General features: G+C 42.5%; 1 protein-coding gene across 3 annotated transcripts; it reads left to right on the top strand.

The window, feature by feature from the left end:
* The first annotated feature begins 267 nt into the window (after positions 1–267).
* Positions 268–23336, top strand: FOXN4 (forkhead box N4). 3 transcript variants are annotated; one of them, XM_043529917.1, is made up of 10 exons: positions 268–468; positions 1342–1430; positions 12647–12810; positions 13366–13481; positions 13580–13693; positions 14968–15095; positions 15611–15707; positions 16619–16826; positions 20179–20559; positions 21216–23336. In XM_043529917.1, exons 2-10 carry the CDS (start codon positions 1345–1347, stop codon positions 21464–21466), a joined length of 1545 nt encoding a protein of 514 aa, XP_043385852.1. In that variant the 5' UTR covers positions 268–468; positions 1342–1344; the 3' UTR covers positions 21467–23336. The 3 variants fall into 3 exon arrangements, with proteins under 3 accessions (XP_043385852.1, XP_037735022.1, XP_037735023.1); XM_037879094.2 differs by lacking the exon at positions 268–468 and adding an exon at positions 523–900; XM_037879095.2 differs by lacking the exon at positions 268–468 and having other exon boundaries at positions 529–2340.
* Positions 23337–23390: the final 54 nt, after the last annotated feature.

Here is a 23390-nt window from a genome sequence, read left to right as displayed (position 1 = left end):
TGCGCCTAAGCCCGGGACGCCTTCTTAGCCCCCTCCCCCCCCTTTTTTTTTTAAGCGAGGGATGCCCATGTGAGCGCCCCATTGCACATTTTGCAGCCGGTTTTTTAAAGGTTAATTTTCTCCCTTCCCTCCCAACTCAGCCCTTGAGGGAAGTTTAAAGGCTGTAGAAGATCGGAGAGCGGCGCCGCGGGCCCCGAACAGCTCCCGGGGGGGCGGGCACGCCGCGGGGGGGGGGGCTCGGTGCTGCGGGGGCCGGGGAGCGCCGCGGCCCCCTGGACCCTGCCCTGCGGCTGACCCTGCCGAGGCGCTGGCGCGCCCCTGTGCGCATGCTCCAGGCTGGACAGCTCCTGAGAGGGAAATTTAAAAACGGTTTGGAGCCTGAAACTGCAGCCAAATTACAAAAGAGAGCGAGCCCTGTAGAGCAGAGAAGTGCAGCAGCCGCAGCCGCAGCCGCAGATCTCGCGCCAGGTACCATCCTGCAAGCTTTGCTTTGCCCACCGTTGTGCAACGAGCGCATTTCATTTTCCTGTCAGCCCAGAGGATGTAATCTACAAGTTCCTCTTGAGAAATATGGGCAGAGACAGAAGGTTGAGCTCTTGTTTCCTTCAGGGAGGTTGCAAGCTTTTTCTGAAAACTTGGGTCGGCCTTGTGGGCACATGTAGTTTTTATTTTTTTTTCCCCCCCTCACTCCGCCTTAGCTGTACTTTTAGAACAGTGGTGTTGCAAACAGGCTTTGGGGCAAGTTGTCTGACTGAACCTTTCCTTCCCTTGCTGCTAAGATGATCTCATTCATTGCCACAGCTGCTTGTATTATGGAGTGTTTTTAAATGACTCTGCAGTCGCCCAGATTTTTTGTAAAACTTGTGTCTTCACATCAGTTCTTTGGCAGATTTTTTTCTGGTAATAACTTAGATGTACTTAAAATATTAGCCGTGGTCATTTTTAAATGTCGTGTAGTTTTCCTACATTTTAAATTGTCAGGTCATATGATTTTGTTTAGTATATAAAAACTGCCACACAACTGTTTTCCTAATTTGGTTGGTATTCAGTTGACCCAACTGTGATGCTGTAATGGATTCATTTGACCCTTCCATTTATTACATCAGTTATATATTCTGCATTATGTTCTCCTCTGCCTTTGTAAAATATTTAGACATTTTATAGCCTAAGTAAAACATTGCTCTTAAAAATGATAGGAAACATGACAACAACAATTATGTCTTACATTCCAGGTTTTTTAATTTGGAATTTTTTAAATTTTCCTCCATACTGCTGAAATGCTGGATAGCTACTTCATACCTATATGATTTTTTTTTTTTTTTTTTTTGGTCTTCCCCAAAGGAGATGATAGAAAGTGACATTACATCCATGATGTCAGGAATCATTAGAAATTCAGGGCAAAATCATCACCCCTCGCCGCAGGAATACAGGTGAGGAATTTATCCGTTTGTAAAGAGGTGTTGCATCCTCGTGGCCCATTAGATGACTTTAACAGTTGTGTATGTTTCTAAATAAAATAAAATATTCCAGAAATCCTCTTTAATGAAGAAGCTAATTACATTTAGCTCTTGTCTTTAAAAGGATTTTTCTCTTTGGTGACTGCTTGTAGCATACTATGGGCTCAAAAACATCCTGGCTTAAAATGTTTTGATAGTAAATCAGAGACAGTGCAAATATGTTCAAAGCCTGGTGTGAACTTCTGGTATAGTCTATGCTCTATGTGATTTGCCAGACTATGATACTCTTGTAAAATGGTAATGATTTAAAAGCCCCCTGTCATGTAGCATTTTGAATTGATAGGAAAAACAGGAGTCATGTTCAACTAGCAATTGGGAAGGTCCTAATTAAAATAAATATTTACTTTAGTTCCCAAATGCATTCATATGCCAAACTACTTATAATATGAACAGGAACAAACTTGGGTTTGCTGACAACCTTTAGCAAGTAGGCATTTATTTACCTATACCAACACTTACCCATTTACATTTTAAAAAAATCTTTTTTCTGAGAAGTCATGGGACAGTTATGCATGAATTACAGTGCTTTGGGTTAATTCAGCTACATCTTGTCACATGAGGCGATGTTTTATGAAACACATTATAGCATGTGAATCAGTGCAGCAAAGTGAAGAGGGCTTTTTTTGGTTTGTTTTTAAATGCTGAGTGGGTGACTCTAACAGCCTGTGGGTGTTTTCAACATTTCCTTGGGTAAAAGTGGGCAGCCGTATATGTTCTCCTTCTTCTTCTAGCCGCTCTCTATTCAAAATGCAAACATTGCCAGGCAGCTTCTTTCAGCGCAACAAGTGATTTGTTATACTGGGTGAAGCCACTATGGAGAAAGGTTTGTGAAACCCTGTTTTGCTGTTTATTAAAGCACTGTTTGCTCTAGGCATTTTGTTGGTTATGTAAATATTCGTAAAGAAATGTCTGTTGTTTAGGAAGGGTATGGGTGACCTGTGGATGCTCAACTGTAAATCAGTATTAACTCCCTGAAGCATATAGCACTGAAACAAAAACCATTCATGTAGAGGAGATTCTTTAATTCATAGTAGCAAAAAAAAAAAAAACCAAACAAACAAACCCAAAAAACCCCAAGCGTTTTGCAGGATATAACTTATTTTACTTTTAGGACACACGGCCAGAGTATCTTAGTTTACTTGTTTCAGAGTAGCAGCCATGTTAGTCTGTATCCGCAAAAAGAACAGGAGTACTTGTGGCACCTTAGAGACTAACAAATTTATCTGAGCATAAGCTTTTGTGAGCTACAGCTCACTTCATTGGAGCATGCCACAAGTACTCCTTTTCTTTTCGTTTACATGGAGATCAAGCAGGTTTTAAAACTGCTTTTAGTTATGTATCCTATAGTCTTAAAACTAATAGCTCCTACATCACTAAAGTTGTTTTTAACTAGTTTGAGATTTTTTTAAAAAGTCTTTTCTGAGTTATGTGACCTCATTTACAAGTAGTAACTTCTGATAAAAATGCATCGGATCTGAACTACACTGCAAATGTGGAACAGTATTTGTCCTACTTCATGAGAAAACACTTTGGATTATGTAAAAGAAAATCTTTTAGACGGAATGATTTTAAGAAAAGAATAGACCTGTCAAATTCTATCAGCTCTGTTTACTCTCCTGCTGTCACCACAGTCCAAGACTGGAACCCACAGTCCTGAGTTCTCCATGGGGGAGCAGCAGGGCTCCGCAGAGTAGGAAATGGCCTCCAATTAGTGAGTGGGAGGCTGGGACTGTGCTGAGAAGACCCTTCTGTCTCACTTAGAATCTTTCAATTGGACAGTTACACTTAGAGGAGACCAGGCTTTCCAGGAAGGGTAAAGAAGGGAACAGACAGAGGGAGAGAGACAGGAATGAAAGGCAGCAACTACAAATAATTTGTACATGTGGTTTATAGAGAATGTGTGCCCATGCGGTTTAAAGGTCAGATCTGAAACATTACAAGGTCTCCCTTGTTTTAAAAAAATCACTTTGGCGGATCTTGAGACCTTCCAGACCAAGAGCATATTTAAATGAGAGAGAGTGGATGGAGTGGTGATATGGACTGTATTACTCAGTAAAGTCCAGACACGGACAGACTTGTATGATGGTTTCAGATACATATTTTTGCACAGATTCAACAGTGCAACATAAAACACCATCCTTGCTAAGTGCCATCTTCTACACCCTCAACTCCTCCCTCCTGTAGGATGTAGGTACCTGCCTACTTTGCATAAAAGGATGCATTTCCAACTCCTCCATAGAAAACATTGTTCTCTCTCACCCTTCAAGGTTACCACCTTAAGGGTAGCAGGGACACACACTTCTATTGACTGCAGCCAATACTTTAGGGAATGATAAAGCTGTAGAAGAGCTTGCTGGGATTGGCATACCCTGAACATGTTGCTCTTACTAATTCATTTTTAAGATTAAACTGATTTTAGTGTAAATATTTTATTTTTCAAAACTGAAACAACAGGTGACAAGTTTATAATGCAATAGAGTATCTGTGGGTGTTCCAGTAGTGAGCTAAGCAAATTACAGGTTCTGAGTCAAAGCCTATTAAAGCAATGGAAATACTCCCCTTGATGTCAGCGGGCTGTGGAGCAGGCCCTTGAGGAGCAAAGTTATTCAGCTTACAAATGCTGTGGTCTCTACGAATATTCTTTTTGGTAGAATTTAACAAGTAAAACAGAATGGCAACTTTGGAACCATTAAGGGCCATTGGACCAAATATTCATGCACTAAAGCAACTTTACACAACAGAGATTTTAAAAGTTCCTAAATACGTACTGATCCCAAACACAGGAGTGGCTATTTATTTGCTAAACAATGCTCTAGTTCCAAATCAACATGTGGGTGAAACTGTACATTTTTCTCAAAAATCAACTGATTGTCGATTCAGTAGACCCACTTGGGGGGAGGTATGGGGAAATATGGTTATCAAATAACATAAGGGACACGTCTCAAAATACATACTAAACTATTCTAACTTTTATAACAGCTTAAATCTAGACTGACTTGACCACAGAACTAACTGGCCCCAGAGCACGCCAGAGTCTTATATAATGGGTCTGATTCTGCACTGCAGTCTGTTTCCGTTTAGAGCATCAGGCAAAACTCCCAGTGTTGTCTCTGGAAGTTTCCTCAGAAATGACTGTGGCACTGGTCCAACTACTGTAATCCAGGTTTTAACACCTCCTAACGAAGGTCTGAATTGATTTTAACTGTCATTTCAAAAAGCCATACACATTTTCACAGAGCAAGTACATATTTGTTAAGGGTGGGACATTAACAAAAGTCAAAACATTCACTGTTAAGAAATATTCAACATTCTTGCTCACGTTTGACTCTCTTTGTTTTTAGAATATAGCAGCAGCATACTGGTTTTGGCCAATCACTAACCTACTCCTGGGCTACATATGTTACAGGGTGAGAACAGTGACATGCCTAAAATGCTATGTTTGGACCACATTCCTCTAGAATAAGAAGGGAATGCAAGAGTAATTCATCTGGCCTAACCAGCATTTATGCAAATACAAGTTTAACAGAGTCAAAGAAACATACTTGTGTACTGGTATAGCAAGGAATACTTTTAAAAGCGTCACTAACTAAAATGAAATGTCACTTTTCTAGCTTAAGGAATCACATTACAAATAGTAAATAGAGCTGGTTAGGTAAATTAACTACTGTCTGGAACTTATCACTTTGTGTAAAGGTTGTTGGACTTTCAGTGTAGTGTAGTATAACAGCATCCTCATTTTCCCCTATTTCTGATTTATTTGAGCAGCCTTGTACAATATTTTTGAAGAACTTGCAATGTGAGTATAAAGTCACTATTCATATTAGGTTAGAAATAACGGTTTAAATAGGTAGCTCTTAGCCAAAAGATCTTTAAATAGTCACAAAGCACTGACTGTGTGAGTAGAAAATATCTACTTTACTTGCGTCATGTACTGGGTGAAGCGCATCGTCAAATAAATAAATAAACCTTTAGTGTTACATGAATATAAATACACAAAATTATCACAGGAGCATTAACTCATTAGATATCCTGGCTAAATTCTAACGGATATAATTACATTCTTCCAACATAAACTCCCCCCACAGATTCATCTGGTTAAGATATACCTCAGTTCCTGTCCTAAATGGTTATGTAGTATGACTTGTTCCGATAGGCCCTGATTCAGCAAGAGATTTAGGCATGTTTGTAGTCCTATTGAAACCAATGAGATGGAGAGTTATGCACACGCTTAAATAACTTGCTGAGTTAGAACCATAAACAGCTGTTATGTTCCACTCCAGAGATTGCTGCACTTCAGTGGTGGAAAAAGGGCCTTGTCTACCGCTTGTATATCAGTTTGTTTGTAAAATGTTTTGTGACAGGATGTGCTTGTAAGATACGACTACTGTATGTCTGGAAGTCAGGCTACAACATGAGCAAACCAAGTTTGGAATTTGGATCTGTGAGGAGCAATCTACGATTTAAATATTTTCAATATTCATCATTGGGGACAATCACGATCAGTGAGTTTGCATTAAAATAGAACTTGCTGCAGCTAAAAGGTTACAAATACATAATTAATACAACAGTAATTGTTCCTGAAGAGAATTGCAGCATCCATTCCCTTGACACCGTGACATGGCTGAGGGATTTTATCACCTTAGTTGCTTTAAGAGAGAAAGTTCCTAAAAACGAGTCAAACTCAGGGTGTTGAGAATTGATTTAAGTGGATTAGCTCAACTGTTGCCCATGCAGTTCCTGAAATTTAATAATCAATGTAAAATAAAAAATGATGCCCTTGCTTCTCAAATTATTTTGCATTTACAATATTCTTACTTCTAGCTCTGCCAGTCTATAGGCCCCATCCTGCAAAGTTCCAAGACCCCTCAGTGTTCAATGAAATCAGTATTGAGGACCCTGAACCCCTCACCGAAGGGGCTTGGCACCTAGTTCAAGACCTGGGGCAGAAAATGAATTTGGTTTAGTGTTCAGTTACCACAAGAAGTTTCAAATACTTGTGGTACAGAACACTTCTCCTTTTATCTATAAAGCTCTCCCACATCCCCAGTGAGCTAGAATGCTTGGATCCCTGAAGCAGTGGATAATACTCCTGACTTAGGCCTGGTCTACGCTAAAACGTTAGGTCGACCCAGCTATATCTCTCAGGGGTGTGAAAAATCCACAGCCCGGAGCGGCATAGTTAAGCCGACCTCACCTCCAGTGGGCAGACCACGAGTCAATGGAAGAGTTCTTCTGTCAACCAAACTACTGCCTTATGGGGAGGTAGATTACCTAGGCAGACAGGAAAACCCCTCCCATCAGCGTAGATAGTATCTAAGGTGCAGCGTTTCAAGGGTACACAAACCCATGGTCATTTACACCTGTGCAGAGTGAATGTAGCATTCTACACTCAGTTGGCACTGGAGTAGATACTGGTACAAGATGCAAGGCAAAGGGAAATCAGTCCATTGTTGGTAATCAGGAGATCAAACTAGGGACATCTGATGAAAGCGAGCAAAATAGCTCTAGCTCACAGCCAGCTGCTATTACCAGTTTACACAGCACCATGTACGTAGGGCCAGACTTTGCCTCCCTTCTTTACGCCAAGTAGAAGCCACGTTTGCTTCCATGGAACAACTTGCAGAGTCAGGTGCTATGCAACATGAGTCAGTTTGGCAGAGCTGTGTCCACAGCAGGGAAAGACTGTTGTGTGGAGCACAGCAGGGAGTCAGCAGCTACAGATTCACTTCCCAGCTCTGCGATTGACTTCCTGTGAGACTTGGGCAATCATGCAGTTCATTTATGGCTCAGTTCCCCCCACCCCCCTCTCTGATATTGATCTGCTGCCACGGGGCGCTGTGAAACTTAATTGAAGTGTAGAAACCATTCTGATGGCCGTTAAGGTACCATCTACCAGAGGCTAAGCATCTTTGCTCGAGGTCTTTGAAGAGTTTTGTCCTTTTATCTTGACTACTGTAAGAAAAAGGAAAAGTGAAACAGCAACACTGCACACAGTGATCCGGTTTTTGGTTTTTTTCCAAAGCCCTGTTTTTTTTTAATGCCGGGCAGGGGTAGTCAATTATTTTTTGTCAAGGTCCAAATTTCTTGGTTAAGGTCCAGATTGCAGAGAAAATAATAAAACAAGTAGTAAATAAAAAGATTTCAGGGTCCGTTCAAAAGCATCTGGCAGTCGGATTTGGCCCACGGTCTGCCTATAGATTACCCCTGACACCGGGGTTTCTAAACTGTGGTTGACGGAGCACTTGGTGGTGGTCCAGGGAGAGCTGTCTGGTCTCTGGGGCTAGCTGAGCTTATTTCCAGGGGACCCAGAAATGAGAAAAGGTGCTGGGAACAAGAAGCAGCAAGCCCGCCTCATTGCCTGTATGTAGGGGACACTGAGTCCCATGTAAGAGACAGAGTGGAAGCTGGATTTGTTGGCAGAGACCCAAGCCAGCCATTAGCAGGAGAGGAACTTCCAAAGGAACTGTGGAGACAGAGAGAGGTGCTTGTGCTACATGGGAGATGGGAATCAAGTGGCAAGGAAGCATTTGCAGGGGCAAAGGAGGAAAAGGGGAAAGAAGAACAGAACCAATAAAGTGAGGGGCAAAAATAGACAGTGTGACTAATTCACTCAATTTTTAAATGACGGAACATTTCCTGCATTGGGGACAGCTAAAAATATGTAAGCAATTGATGCAACTGCCTAAGGGATGTTTGCAATCACAAACGAGAAGGGAAGTTCTCTTTGTCACCATAATGTGAGTGGAGGTTTCCATGAGAGCCTCTATGACACTGCCACCTACACTGACAAAATGTTTGAGAACGGCTGCCTAAGAATTTACCACTTTCCTAGACCATCCCTAACCTTCAAATCTGAGCTTAATATCCTCAGCCTGAGCATTTTGCTTACAAGCCAGGCTGCCTTTATACAGCGTTAGGGCAGTACAGACAAAAAAGAACACCCGTATAGTCTCCAGGAGAGAGCACAGCGTGCTCCCTCGGCAACAGCCGCCATCTTGAACAGAAACTGCTTTCCAAAAATGGAGGGCTTCTCAGCAAGCAAGCAGACAGACTCCTTAGACATTTTCAATAAGTATGTGTTAGATATACTCCATCGGTATTTAAATTAATCTGAGCCACACATACCTGGGGCTGTACAAACACACAGGAAGACATGGGCCCTGCCTCCAAGCGTTTACCATTAATTTAAGACAAAAAAGGGAAGAAGGATACAATGGAGATCTACCAAACAGATAGTTTTGTATGCGAGTTATATCTATATAGTTGTACATTGGGGGGAGAGGGGATTACACAGGTGGAAGAAGGTTGAACTCCATGAGTAGATAAATTGCCAGCTAGCTACTACTATGCATGGTTTAACTAAAGCAGATGGTTTGATTTGCATTTTTTTCCCCTAAGAGTCAAAGACACACCCAGAACCCATCTACTGTTAGAAGACTTGAATTTATATTGCATAGTATATTTGTACATTTACAAAACCCAGCGATGGGACAGCTCTCCCTGTGTAAATCTTTGTAAAAGGTCTGAGCTCTCATTGCCTGGATCGGGTTACTGTGAAATGGAAAGTATAGAAGTGACTTGAAGTCACCACTGCTGAAATTTATGTTTGTTTTGAAGACAACTCAAAGAATAATCCCTTTATGCCACATGCATTTTTGGTAAACCTGCTTAGATTCTACAATTTTACTACAAACTGTTAACGTTTGTTAAAGTACTTGTCAGTCTATTTTAAAAAAATAGTTGTAAGAGAATACATCAAAGCTGTTTAATTGAACAAAACAAAGGTCTGTTTTGTTTTGATGGGAAGTATAAAGTCAAATGCAGACTAGAAGCCTATGCTAGGATGGAGGGGGCTAAAATTTGTTTTACAAATGGATCGGGGCACTCTATTTCACTGTACCCTTGTATCTGGTTTAAAATGGGGCATAGTGACTGATATATTATCTTTAAAATATGGCCTCTATGCCCCTCCCTGTCTCTGTTAGCAGAGGTCCATGCTTATGTCCAGTACACTGTCTGCACGCTGTTCTGCGATGTTGTGGAATAAGGATGCTGTGTAAAAGGAAAGATGTGCTTCAGGTTATACTAGGAAGTAGGAGAATCTTGAGCTTCCTACTGTTCAGACAGCACCCTATTCAGGCTGTTTGCAGTTAAGGTTTCTGACAACATCTAACCACACAAAGTGGATTACTAATCATTTAGGCTTCTAGAAAGAGCTGGATGGATCCACTTAACGTTAACATAAAGCAAAGGAATTCATCAGTTTTTCAAATAGATAAACGTAGAAAGGTTATTGTGCAAATATGGCTTCTGTGGTCCTCCTATTCGGAGCTGTTTAGCCTATGCTGTGGAGTGGAGAGAGGGCATGTGGCAGATTCATTTCCTGACAGGAGGCGTGTGCAGTGGGTTTTGACCCTCACCGCCCATCTGACCCCATTATTTGTTGAAGAAGCTGACTTGTCTGGAAGGACTGGCAGGGACCAGGGTGCCAGATGGCATGTGTGTGTCTGTGTGTGTGTTGTGTGTTGGCTGTCATTCAGCCAGATTAATGTGAAGTTTGTAAAAAGGAGGAGGGAAAAAAACAATTAAGCAAGAATGCCAAAAACAATGGAGGCCACGTGCCACTGGGCAACAGTCGTTTGCAACACAATGGGTTATCGGCTTACAATGAACGGGTCCAACTGTTGCAAACGACATGAGCCTGCCCAGTTTTCAAATCATTTAATGCTCTTGTTTACTTACAACCCAGCCAATCGCTAAGTAGGGAGAGTGGTCACCTGATGTTCTTTTTATGCATTTAAGTCCGAGGCCTCACAAAATAACTGAACAGTGGTAACCATGGCAATGCTAATTATTGCACTATAACTACAGTAGGAGAAAGAAACCAGGGTAGCCTCGGAGGAGGATTTGAAGACGTTTTTGGCCAGGATTTGAGTTTTGGCTTCTGCTTGTTTTGTATTTTAAAATCTTTGTGCAAACAAATAAAGTTCTGCTTTAGAGATCTACTGGGTAGTGGAGTTTGGGGAACTTTTGAACTACTGAAAATCTTGACTAGAAAAAGCTAAAATCTCAGTAGCCTTTTGGGCTGCAACACACTGCTGTTTTTGCATTTTATGTTAAGCTGATTTAGACTCACGTAAAACGTACAAGATGCTTCAGCAGAAATCTGATGTACTGACTGCCTCTGTCTCACCATTTGACAATGGACACACATTAGTGCCGTGCACCTGGCTTTTTAAAAGGTCACTAGTTGACTGGAGAACATTTTCAGTTAGGGTGTTTTAAAAAGAGAATCTACAATCTCAGGCTAACCTGTGTCCTTCCAAAATAGAAACGTTTCCAACGGCTGATCTGTGCAGTCCGTATTCAGGGCTATGTAGAGATATCCCCCTTCCTTACGTGAAGTGGTGCCCAACTTTCTCAGCACGATTCAACATGAGTAACTCTCTCCCCCTCTGGACACCCATTTGTAATCGTTGTAACTCACTGACTTCAATGGCAGCTTTGAATTGAGTAAGAACGTTTGCAGTTTGGCCCTCCATGTAAATGTGTTTGTTTTTGCTTTTTATGCAGTGATTTCTTTATCAGAAGTAATACAAAGTTGATCATCTCTTTCTAAGAGCACAGCCTGTGCAAGCAGGGCAAAATGTGCAGATTTCTAAATGGAACTTTTCACCAAGAGAAGTCTGGCCCGGTTTTCCATTGGCTTTATCAATTAAGATAGTCTGCATTTATGGTCATAAACTCTTACAATCTGAAGATTTAGCACATCGGAGGTGGTTTTAAAAAATTAAGTTGGGTATAATTCCATTCGATCTCACCAAGGACCGAATGGAGGAGATCTGCAGTTCATCCCACAATCTACAGATTTTGCTTTATAATGAAGATTGCAATATGCTGGTTTCTGAAGCCCTCCTAGGTTCTATTTAAGGAAGGGCTAGATCTGAATTTTTGTTATAACCTGAATCCAGTTTCCCTTCCTGGTTCTCATACACTAGCACAGTGCTGCATTGTTTGGTTTTCAGATGCTGTAGAGGAATGTGGATTTGGAATTAAAATAAAGATCATGGAAACAGTTCCATTAAAAAAAAAACTTGTTTTTACAAAATCTTATTCTCAGCTGAAGTTGCCCTAGCAGTGTCCATCGGGAAATGGACAGAGACCCTTTAAAGATCTCGTGTTAACAGATTTTTTTTTTTAAGTTTCTCAGAGTGGTTAGAACATTAATAATCTACTGCTTCAAAGGCTCCCCCCCCCGCACCGTTTTAAAGTAATTTTTGAGATAAGTACAAAACAGTCACTCCTTTTCAGTACTTAGGTACCAATTCTAAAAAGCCTTAAGCAAATACTGGGCACAGGAATAGTCCCACTGAAGTCAATTTTCCATTACCAGTGTTCTGTGTGGGTTATTTTAAATTCAAGTATTTTTCTTTTAGTATGCCAAACTGGACCTTTGTCTAAAGCAACAAGTGCTCCTAGTGCATACCTGTTTGGTGTGATAACTGAACGTTTACAGCACGGGCTGCATGTTGAGAGCCACTTTAACCTCTGAAAAGCAGCATTTCAGATGGAAACACCAGCAGCACTCGGAGTACAGCACTGCTGCTCTGACTGCTGTGCTAATGCCCTTCTCTCTCTCTCTCTCATACTTTTCATAATGTTCAGCTGACCACTATATTGTTCTACAGGGAGATCTCGACAGAACAGTCTCCTAAATTGGTCCTGGTTCAAAACAGAAACACTTCAATGCCTGCTAAATAAAATGTTACCTCTCTTACAAAGGAACACACGGAGGCATTATGAATGGGAGATGGGCCTGAACAAAAAATTCACATCTTGAGCTTTGGATCCACATCCCAACTTTCATGCATCCGATGAAGTGAGCTGTAGCTCACGAAAGCTTATGCTCAAATAAATTGGTTAGTCTCTAAGGTGCCACAAGTACTCCTTTTCTTTTTGCAAATACAGACTAACACGGCTGCTACTCTGAAACATCCCAACTTTGTAACTTGGACCCACGTCTACTGTTAACTTGCATTAGGCTGGGCCGCCCAGACATCCGTCTTACCCACAGACAATCTAGCAGAATCTTTGTGCTCTTTGGTAACCTCCCACCTTGTTCCCTGCAGACTCTTGGCTTCCACCCCATCTCAGTTGAGTGAAGATGACCTTCCAAGCGATTTGCAGTCCTTGTCGTGGCTGACCTCTGTTGATGTTCCTCGCTTACAACAGATGGCTAGTGGAAGAATGGACTTCAGCATCAGCTCTCAAGAGTCGATGCTGCAGCAGACAGGTAACTTGCCCTGCTGTTAATTGACAAATAATAATAATAGAGAGAGAGAGACAAAACTCCCTGTAATAAGCTTTCTTGTTTGTAACTTTTCACAGTAAGTACATTAGATTTAGCTCTCTACATCCTGTTGCCTTTTGTTACAAGAGATACTCCCTATATTTTTTTATTTATTTATTTTTTAAAGAGGCACTGTGTACTAGGGGTTAGAACAAAGATCGAAGAGTCTGGACTTGACTTTTATGCCCAGCTCAGCCTCCTTGTGTGACCTTGGCGCAAGGACTTCATTCTCAGAACTTTCTCAGTACCTCTGGAAATAGTCATTTATCTCTGTGCCTTTGTTTCAACATCACTAAAATGAGAATAACTTACCAACCCTGCAGCTGTGCGCTTCATACAGCCTCTCAGTTAATGGTCACCAAACTTCTCCTTAGTCTTAACATTACTTCAGCAAACACACTTATTTGTGTTCACTTTATGGAGCAATTTATGCCATTAGATTATACAACCTTTTGGGGCAAGGATTTTAATTTAGCCTTTGTGCTTTTTCATGAATAGGTCCCGTGCCAGGTAATATGCATTCAGCAGGTGCTCCAGGAGCACTGATTCAGGTGCAGGCCAGTCTGCCACAGGGAATTCTGGGACTGAATACTATTACATCGCATGGAGCAAACGTAAGAGCTGACCTGAGCGGGTTAATTGTCATTGCAATGTTTGCCAAGGAAAGATGTTTGACTATAGGACCAACACTTTTGTCTTTTCATCCCAATAGATGAGCCAGTACACAGTCGGAGGGCAGCCATCTCCTAGTTTACAGTCACAGCACTTGCTTTTCCCTGCTCCTCCTTCACAGCAAGTGTTTGCCATAGCACAGAACGTGCAACAGGTACTATTATTTGCCATGCAGCCTGCGTCTCAGAGTAGCTGTACAGATCGGATTCGCAGGCTCTTACACAGACCTACAGATATTCTGCACCAAAGTGAACAGCTGAGCTGAAATCACCTTGAATCCCCCTAACCTCATCTCTGTGCATGTGCCCTTGAGAGACAGGTTCTAAAATGCCAATTCTAGGAACCCTTCAGGAGGAAAAACACCACTGCCTTCCCTACCGCTGGTGACGTGCCATAGAAACTCGGGATTGGGAGTGTTCCCTTTCAAGAACCAGTAATCAGCTGCTTATTCCAACTAAGTTGTCACTACACAATCCCCCCAAAATTGGAAGAAAACATTCTATCCGTGTGTCATTTTACCCACCCTCAGCCGGCTTCCTGATGACTCTGCTCACTGAAACAGCAATGCCCAGGGTCTGGAAGAGTACCCCTCCAGTCCATAGCTGCAGCTTTTGGGGAGAATTCCATCACGGCCCTCTCCCCCCGTGACACTCTGAGAGGCCAAGGACGGAGTGGAAACAGAGACAGAGCTGCTCTCGTTCCATCCCTCTCCTCAGCTCAGGTCTGCTTTGCAGCCAGGAACAGACTGCACCAGCACAGCCCACATAGTTCTTCTACTGTGGATATTTAAAAAAAACAAAACCCCACTTTAGTCAGTCTCCAGAGCTTCAGGCCAGTATTTTACCAATGCCAGATTGCTCAAAAATGTGATGGACCTGAGGTGGGGTAGGGACAGCCTGGGATGGAGCTGTGACAATGTCACAAATTACAAACAAATTATTTGATAATAGCATTCGGATGAGCAAGAGCCTTGTGTGCTACTGTATAGTGAACCGGAACTGGGTAGCTTTTGGTATGTTCACTTTAATGATGTCCTGTAATTTGGTGTCTGAATCAATTAGAGTCTAAACGGCATAGGAAGTGCCTCCCCTTGCAAAAAGGGAGGGGGGTTGCACGGCGAGGGGAGGGGAGAGGAGTTTCATTATGAGGAAGAATGGAATTTGCTGTAAACTCTCCATGTCCTTTAGTCCACACTTAGCTCACCGACCGTGGGATTGGTTAGAACCTCCTGTCTCTTCAGAGCACGGGAGCCTGTTTCGGGAGGTCTTCCTGTTGCACCCGTACTGTCTGGAACGTGATCTTTTCCAGGGAGCTCTCGTGTCTCATCAGTACAAAGCCAGAAATAACACATGGCAGTTGTGTGTGTGTGTGGGCAGAATGGGGAAAGCTGAATCTTCTGACAGTTTTCCCTCTTTCTTCTGAATACAGTGTAACCCAGCTGCAATATACAGTGCATCCTATGGACCCCATCCTCAATATTCTCAACCTCGCCTTGCTCCTCACACTGCTCAGGAAGTCCATCCAAAACATTATCCCAAGCCAATCTACTCCTACAGGTGAGTGGAGGACAAGCTGGGATATTGCTCCCAGCCTGCATTTGGCATGGTTATAAATGTATCATACTTGGCACAGCAAAAGCATCCGTTTCCTTTCCTAGCATAAAAGTCATTTACTTTTCCCATGATCTTGACAGAAGCCTTCTCTGGAGAGGCAAATCTGCATCACTCCTCCCACAGCACTGTGCTGTTCTGCCCAGGTTGCTAGCATGGTTAATAATAGTGGAAAGACATCGACAAGTTAATCCCCTTCCAGCAGAACAGAGGTGGGGTAACAGCGCCAAAAAGCTTGGTTCTCAAGATTTCATTATCTTTTTTGGACCCTGAAACACGGAAGCTGGGTAATGTTACTGTAGAGCTGATGAGACCCCAAGTGCAGTGGGAAGTGACTGTTCACACGGGCACGTGTGTCTGGGCAAAGGTGGCTGTCAGGTTGCTAGGTAAAGAGGAGGATATTATGGGCCAGCACAGTCTGAAGAGGGAACTGGCTTTTATCTTCTCTCTCTTTCTTTCAGCTGCTTGATTGCAATGGCATTAAAGAACAGTAAAACGGGCAGCCTCCCAGTGAGCGAGATCTACAGCTTCATGAAGGAGCATTTCCCCTACTTCAAGGTAAGGAATCAATAAGCTTTTATGACAGAAGGGAACAAAACAGGCCTAGCCACTTGCCAGTGCATTCGATCAGTAGCATCTCAACACACCGTGTACCAAAAACAACCACCCCAGACACCCACGCGTCTCCCCTGCCTTTACCCTGACGGCATTTTAATTCTGGAGTCACACTGTGTCTAGGGGAGCAGGCTATTTATGCATAGGCCACTGGGCATAAACAGAGAAAACGGCCTGGCCACAATAGATGGCACCATGATCTCATCCTCTCCTTATCCCCTCCTTGGGCTGTCCCCCAGAGCAAGAACACCCTGAGAAAAGGTGGCCTGAAGAAACGCCATCCCTGGTAGCCTTGGAGCCTCGCTCAGATCTTCCTAGGTTTTTACACGAGGCCTATTGCTGTGACATCTAAGGGCTGGTATCTCCCCCCTACCCTCAAGCAACTGGTGTCCAGTTCCACAAACTCTGCCTTGGGCAGACCCATGCATGTAGCAAGTTCCACAGCCTGTTGTCCACCCCTGAAAATACCCTGCTGCCTCCAGCCTCCACAGAGCACGTCTAGGTGGTCAACAGCACAGCATCAGCTGAGAGCACCTGGCAGAAGGGCAAAGTGCCTAGGGAGAGGGGCTGTCTCAGAGATAAATCAGACCCAAACTGCTTTATTTACGTTGACACCAATGCCTTGAACTGCGCTTGGAAGCTAGTGCAGCCCAGAGCCTTGACGTACTAAAAACGTGCAGCAAAAGGAGGCCGAGTGCGATATGCTGAAAGCTGCTTGCATTGCTACATGGGTGGGCAGGTTGTTATGATCCGCGTGGCCTGTGAGAGTCTCCCATGGAGAATTCACAGTCCATCCACCCGACGGCTCTCCTCACTGCAGCAGCTTATTCGAATAACAACCTTCTGCCCTCCAGACAGCGCCCGATGGTTGGAAGAACTCTGTGCGCCACAACCTCTCCCTGAACAAGTGCTTTGAGAAAGTGGAGAATAAAATGAGCGGCACCTCGCGCAAAGGGTGCCTGTGGGCCCTCAGCCCTGCCAAGATCGACAAGATGGAAGAAGAGATGCAGAAATGGAAGAGGAAGGACTTGGCCGCTATTCACAGGAGCATGGCCAATCCAGGTAGACTGGCATTGGGCTTTGCCCGCTTGCTGTGTAGAAGAGTCACAGTAAACGAGATGGTTTGGCCAGTCGAACATAAATTGTTATAGTTATACAGAGCAGGGCTTGGGAAAGGAGGGAAAGTGTTTCAGAGGACAGGGTCGCCCTGCGGGGCTCGTTGCATGTAGATATAGGAACATAAGAATGGCCATATGGTGTCAGACCAAAGGTCCATACAGACCAATATCCTGTCTACCAACAGTGGCCAATGCCAGGTGCCCCAGAGGGAGTGAAACTAACAGGTAATGATCAAGTGATCTCTCTCCTGCCATCCATCTCCACCCCCTGACAAACAGAGGCTAGGGACACCATTCCTTACCCATCCTGGCTAATAGCCATTAATGGACTTAACCTCCAGGAATTTATCCAGTTCTCTTTTAAACCCTGTTATAGTCCTAGCCTTTACAACCTCCTCAGGCAAGGAGTTCCACAGGTTGACTGTGCGCTGAGTGAAGAAGAACTTCCTTTTATTTGTTTTAAACCTGCTGCCCATTAATTTCATTTGGTGGCCCCTAGTTCTTATATTATGGGAACAAGTAAATAACTTTTCCTTATTGACTTTCTCCACACCTCTTTAATCTCTCCTCATATGGGACCCGTTCTAAACTAATAATAATTTTAGTTGCCCTTTTCTGAACCTTTTCTAATGCCAGCATATATTTTTTGAGATGAGGAGACCACATCTGTCCACAGTATTCAAGATGTGGGCGTACCATGGATTTATATAAGGGCAATAAGATATTCTCCATCTTATTCTCTATCCCTTTTTTAATGATTCCTAACATCCCGTTTGCTTTTTTGACTGTCGCTGCACACTGCATGGACGTCTTCAGAGAACTATCCACGATGACTCCAAGATCTTTCTCCTGATTAGTTGTAGCTGAATTAGCCCCCATCATACTGTATGTTTTGTTTGGGTTATTTTTTCCAATGTGCATTACTTTACATTTATCCACGATTTCATTTGCCATTTTGTTGCCCAGTCACTTAGTTTTGTGAGATCTTTTTGAAGTTCTTCACAGTCTGCTTTGGTCTTAACTATCTTGAGCAGTTTAGTATCATCTGCAAACCTTGCCACCTCACTGTTTACCCCTTTCTCCAGATCATTTATGAATAAGTTGAATAGGACTAGTCCTAGGATTGACCCTTGGGGAACACCACTAGTTACCCCTCTCCGTTCTAAAAATTTACCATTTATTCCTACCCTTTGTTTCCTGTCTTTTAACCAGTTCTCAATCCATGAAAGGATCTTCCCTCTTATCCCATGACAACTTAATTTATGTAAGAGCCTTTGGTGAGGGATCTTGTCAAAGGCTTTCTGGAAATCTAAGTACCCTATGTCCACTGGATCCCCCTTGTCCACATGTTTTTTGACCCCCTCAAAGAACTCTAATAGATTAGTAAGACACGATCTCCCTTTACAGAAACCATGTTGACTTTTTCACAATTTATGTTCTTATGTGTGTCTGACCATTTTATTCTTTACTATATTCTCAACTAATTTGCCTGGTACTGACGTTAGACTTACCGGTCTAATCACCTCTAGAGCCCTTCTTAAATATTGGCATTACATTAGCTATCTTCCAGTCATTGGGTATAGTAGCTGATTTAAAGGACCAGTTACAAAGCATAGTTAATAGTTCCACAATTTCACATTTGAGTTCTTTGAGAACTCTTGGGTGAATGCCATCTGGTCCCGGTGACTTGTTACTGTTAAGTTTCTCAGTTAATTCCAAAACCTCCTCTAGTGACACTTCAATCTGTGACAATTCCTCAGATTTGTCATCTACAAAACACGGCTCTTTTTTAGTTCTTTTACTGTGTTTTTTAAGTTGAGCCTCTATTATTGGTGTCTTTGAAAAGTGTCCATGGAGCTTGCAGGGATTTCACTCTAGTCACTGTACCTTTTAATTTCTGTTTAACTAACCTCCTCATTTTTGCATAGTTCCCCTTTCTCAAATTAAATGCCACAGTGTTGGGCTGTTGAAGTGTTCTGCCCACCACAGGAATGTTAAATGTTATTATATTATGGTCACTATTTCCAAGCAGTCCTGTTATAGTTACCTCTTGGACCAGATCCTGTGCTCCACTCAGGACTAGATTGAGAATTGCCTCTCCCCTTGGGGTTCTTGTACCAGCTGCTCCAGGAAGCAGTCATTTAAAGTATCGAGAAATTTTGTCTCTGCATTTCGTCCTGAGGTGACATGTATCCAGTCAATATGGGGATAATTGAAATCCCCCACTATTATTGAGTTTTTTATTTTGATAGCCTCTCTAATCTCCCTGAGCATTTCATCATCACTATCACTGTCCTGGTCAGGTGGTCAATAATAGATCCCTACTGTTATATTCTTATTAGAGCCTGGAATTACTATCCATAGAGATTCTATGGAGCATGTGGATTCATTTAAGATTTTTATTTCATTTGATTCTACATTTTCTTTCACATATAGTGCCGCTCCCCCTCCCCCACCCCCATGACCTGTTCTGGCCTTCCCATAGATTTTGTACCCTGGAATGATTGTGTCCCATTGTTATAGCAATATCCTCCTTTAACACAAGACACTCTAGTTCACCCATCTTATTATTTAGTCTTCTAGCATTTGTGTACAAGCACTTTAAAAACTTGTCACTGTTTATTTGTCTGCCCTTTTCTGATGTGTCAGATTCTTTATGTGAATGTTTCTCGTCTGATCTGGCCCATACTTTATCCTCTTTCATCCCCTCCTCCTGACTAAAACCTAGAGAATCTCTCTCAATAGACTCTCCTCTAAGAGAAGAGTGCGCCTCTGCAGCCATCGGCTCCCCCCTCTCACCCATCTTAGTTTAAAAACTGCTCTGCAACCTTCGTAATGTGAAGTGCCAGCAGCCTGGATCCACTCTGGTTTAGGTGGATTAGTATTATTGAAGCTGTCATGTGGCTGTCCTAAAAAAACATACTTAAGATGTAAAGACAAGTTAAGCGAATCCTGAGTCAGATTAAAATTTCCTGATCTCTATCAACAAGGCGCTCACTGTAGGTCTGCCCCAGGTGGTTTGAAGAGCGTTAGCCTGCCTGCCCTGGTAAATATCATGCCAGGGTTTTCTTGGCCTGATCCTAAGACATCAAAGACAAGACCTGTGTATGGAAGGGAGGGAGGAGTGGAGGTGGCAAGAGCTACCTGTCCAGCTCCAGAACTGTATTTCTGCAGTGTGTCCCCAATTATTGCCAAAAAGCAAAGCCTGCATCGCAGACCCTCAGCAGCCTCAGGACCTATTAGCCCTGCTCACACGATGGTAGGCAAGTATGCTCAGTTGCTTGTTTTCTATACAGAGGAATTAGATAAACTAATCACCGACAGACCTGAGACTTGCAGGCGGCCTAGTAAGCAGGCAGAATCCGAAGTGTCCACACTGACCCACATGGCAGCAGCCCAAGGCCGAATTTCCATCTCCAAGCTGCAGCCCCAGCCCATGACGCTCTCTCTGCAGTCCATACCACTGCATCACCAGCTCCAGACCCAGGCTCGCATAGCCCCGGACTCACCGGCACCTGCCCAGACGCCTCCTCTCCATACTCTGCCTGACATGAGCCAGAGTCCCCTTCCTCACCACCCAATGAGCCGCGCACCCACAGAATTCCTGAATGTGACAGCAGATATGAACACTGAAGTGGATGCTCTTGATCCAAGCATCATGGATTTCGCACTACAAGGTAAAGGGGAAGCTGGAGGGGAGGGGAGGGGTGTGTGTGTGTGTGAATTTCCCTACATGCTTCAGTGTAATTTAGCCCAGAGGTACAGTGTCCAGTGAAGATCAGGAGTATATGTGGGGGGGTTAGCTTAATGGTTCATAAAAAGGCACCGTAGTCATGGCCAAGTCTGAGAACCTGCCTACAACAGGATCTCCCAAGTTCTAATCCTAGCTCGGACAAGGACTTCCTCTGTGGCCGTGGTCAAGTTGCAGCCTCTGTGCCTCAGTTTCCCCACCTGCTAAAAGGAGAACTTCTCCCCCTGCCAGGGTGGTTGTGAAGATTAGCTAGGCCGTGTCCATGCAGCACGGCAGGAGAGAAGAGCGCTATATAAATAATATGAGTGCGGGTGAAGAATACGTTTTAAGCAGGTGGGGAGGGGCAGGAAAGTTAGCTGTGGACTGGCCAGCTGAACCTATATTACTCCTGCTATTCTGAATGCCTTTGTACCACAAATACCAAAACCCTAGTTGCTCACAAGCGTCATCGTATGACTGAGTAGAAATTAAAATCTTTCAGTTAAGAGAGTTAAACAGTTACTCTTAAGACCATTGTACACCTTGACCCCAGCCCACGGCAGGTCAAAACTGTAAAGGGACTGAATTTATCATCTTTTAAAGGAAATATATGGGAAGAAATGAAAGACGACAGCTTCAATCTAGATACCTTAGGTGCCTTCAGCAACTCCCCTCTCCAGCTCTCAGACTGTGACCTGGGCACGGCTGGCCTCACCCCCGTCTCAAGTGGCAGTGATTATTCCTTCTCAGACTTACAGGTCACAGGCCTCTACACTACTTACGCCACACTGGATAATGTAGCCTCATCACAGTACATGAATGGTCAAGGCAACAAGCCCATTGCTCTGCTTTAAGATTCACACATGCGAGGACCTAAGTAACTTGTCACAGGCCTATTCCCTTTGAGGCCTTGGGATATGATCTGAAAGCTAGAAAGCAGCTCCTTCTGCAGACCCCTGCATCATGCAAGGTATTTACCAGAACTCTCAGTGTGATGCCAGAATGTATCAAGCCAGTACTAGCGCAGGGTTTGAGAACACATCTCCCTCTTCGTCTTCACTGAGATCAAAAAGGATTTTGGCTGTTGTAATACAAGAACGGGGAGCTGACAAAACAGAGCATGGAATGCATCAGTTAGGAAAAACTTTACTAGAACAATTCACACACTCGTCACATTCTGGTTAAACGTAATCCAGTGCTCAGAACTAACGTCGTGTGCAGGACTGGCCTGCAGATCCTGTTTGACAACAACACACACAGGAACCACTGCAGCAGCTCACTGCTCCAGCAGGACCGAGTCAGAGATTCCAAGAACTACCTGATCTTATGTGTTTGTTTCTTTTTTTTCAAAGAGCCAAATAACTGCAGCCATCAAACAAACAGAGATCACATGCCATTTCTGGAAACGCTTGCAATGCCAACACCTTTCTGATGTAACTGTCTTTAATGTATTGTTGTGGAGGCAGGGTGGGAAGGAGGGTTCAAGCAAAATTTTTTTAAATCAAACCCACAATTTTCTTATCTAGAGCTTAATAAAAAAGGAGGGCTAGGGGCTGACCACATGAAGGCGGTTGTAGGGCTGAATTATTAAACTGATCACTGGAGTGGAATTTTAGGAATGACATTTATCTTAGGCTAAAAAAAAAAAAGAAAGATTAGGTTTGTTACAGTAGTTTCTGTGTATTGTGCTTCTGTTGAGTCTTGTGCTAGGCAGTATTACTGTTTGTAAATTTATTTATATTTATTGTTTGAAGAGAAAAGAAATTATGTAAACTGAGCACTGTTCAGTTTTTTTTTGAAATGCAGTAACTCTATTTGCATGAACTAAATTATTCATAATCACAAATGCAACACCTTATTTTAAATCACTTTTGTAGTACTTCAGTTTCATTTTGAAAGCTGAATTTAAACAAGCACTTTTGATACTGTGAAACACCTTTTAAAAAAAAAAGTCAGACCAAATATTTTTTACCTGTACAGTACCAATTCATAATTGTCTTTTTTCCTAATTGATCTAAGCAAAATTGATTCTTACCATGCTTTTTTTTGGTAAACTTTTGAAAACTAGTATGTATTTGGTAACATTTTAAAATTGCATTTGAAGAAACAGTTCAAACGACGAGTTATGTAAAGCAAATTGTAAGAATTACACTTAAATGTAGTGTTTAGGTTTTTGTACCTCTGTGACATTGAAGTAATATTTATTATTATTTTTTATGTTTTGCTTATCACTGTGCCTCGAGAACAATTTTACACTTCCTTATAATTGTACCAACATTGTACCTACTTATATTCAGACAGAACTCTTCCCTACACTAAATTATGACTAAGAATGTTTTGAAGCAGAAAAAGGCCCCATTAGTTTAAATCTGTGTACTGAAAAATAAGAATAAAATAAAACAGTCAAACTTTGCTAAATTCTACATACTGATACTCTGGGAAGATGTAGAATGCAGGTTCTTATCCCACTGCAATGTCCAGTGGTACTTTCTTGTTGAAAATCAACATTGTGAAAATGAGATGTGATGTCTTATGCATATATATCTTTTCAAATATGCACATACGTAATAACCTCTTCTAAAGTGGCATGATGCTCCATGTCATAATTTATTGTTTAATCAAGTCCCATTTAGAAAACAAAATAATGTGAACATCGATCATTTGATGTGAGTGGTATCATTTAAGATGTTTTAATTTTTTAATAAATATTTCTTAGTGCTAACACCCTGGGTTATTCTAGACGTACTATGTTAAAATTAGTCTGGTGTACATAAAGCC

Source organism: Chelonia mydas, chromosome 15 (genome assembly GCF_015237465.2).
Source record: "Chelonia mydas isolate rCheMyd1 chromosome 15, rCheMyd1.pri.v2, whole genome shotgun sequence".
Lineage (NCBI taxonomy): Eukaryota > Metazoa > Chordata > Testudines > Cheloniidae > Chelonia > Chelonia mydas.
The sequence above is the reverse complement of the archived record's forward strand: the minus strand, read 5'-3'. Positions and strand labels throughout refer to the sequence as shown.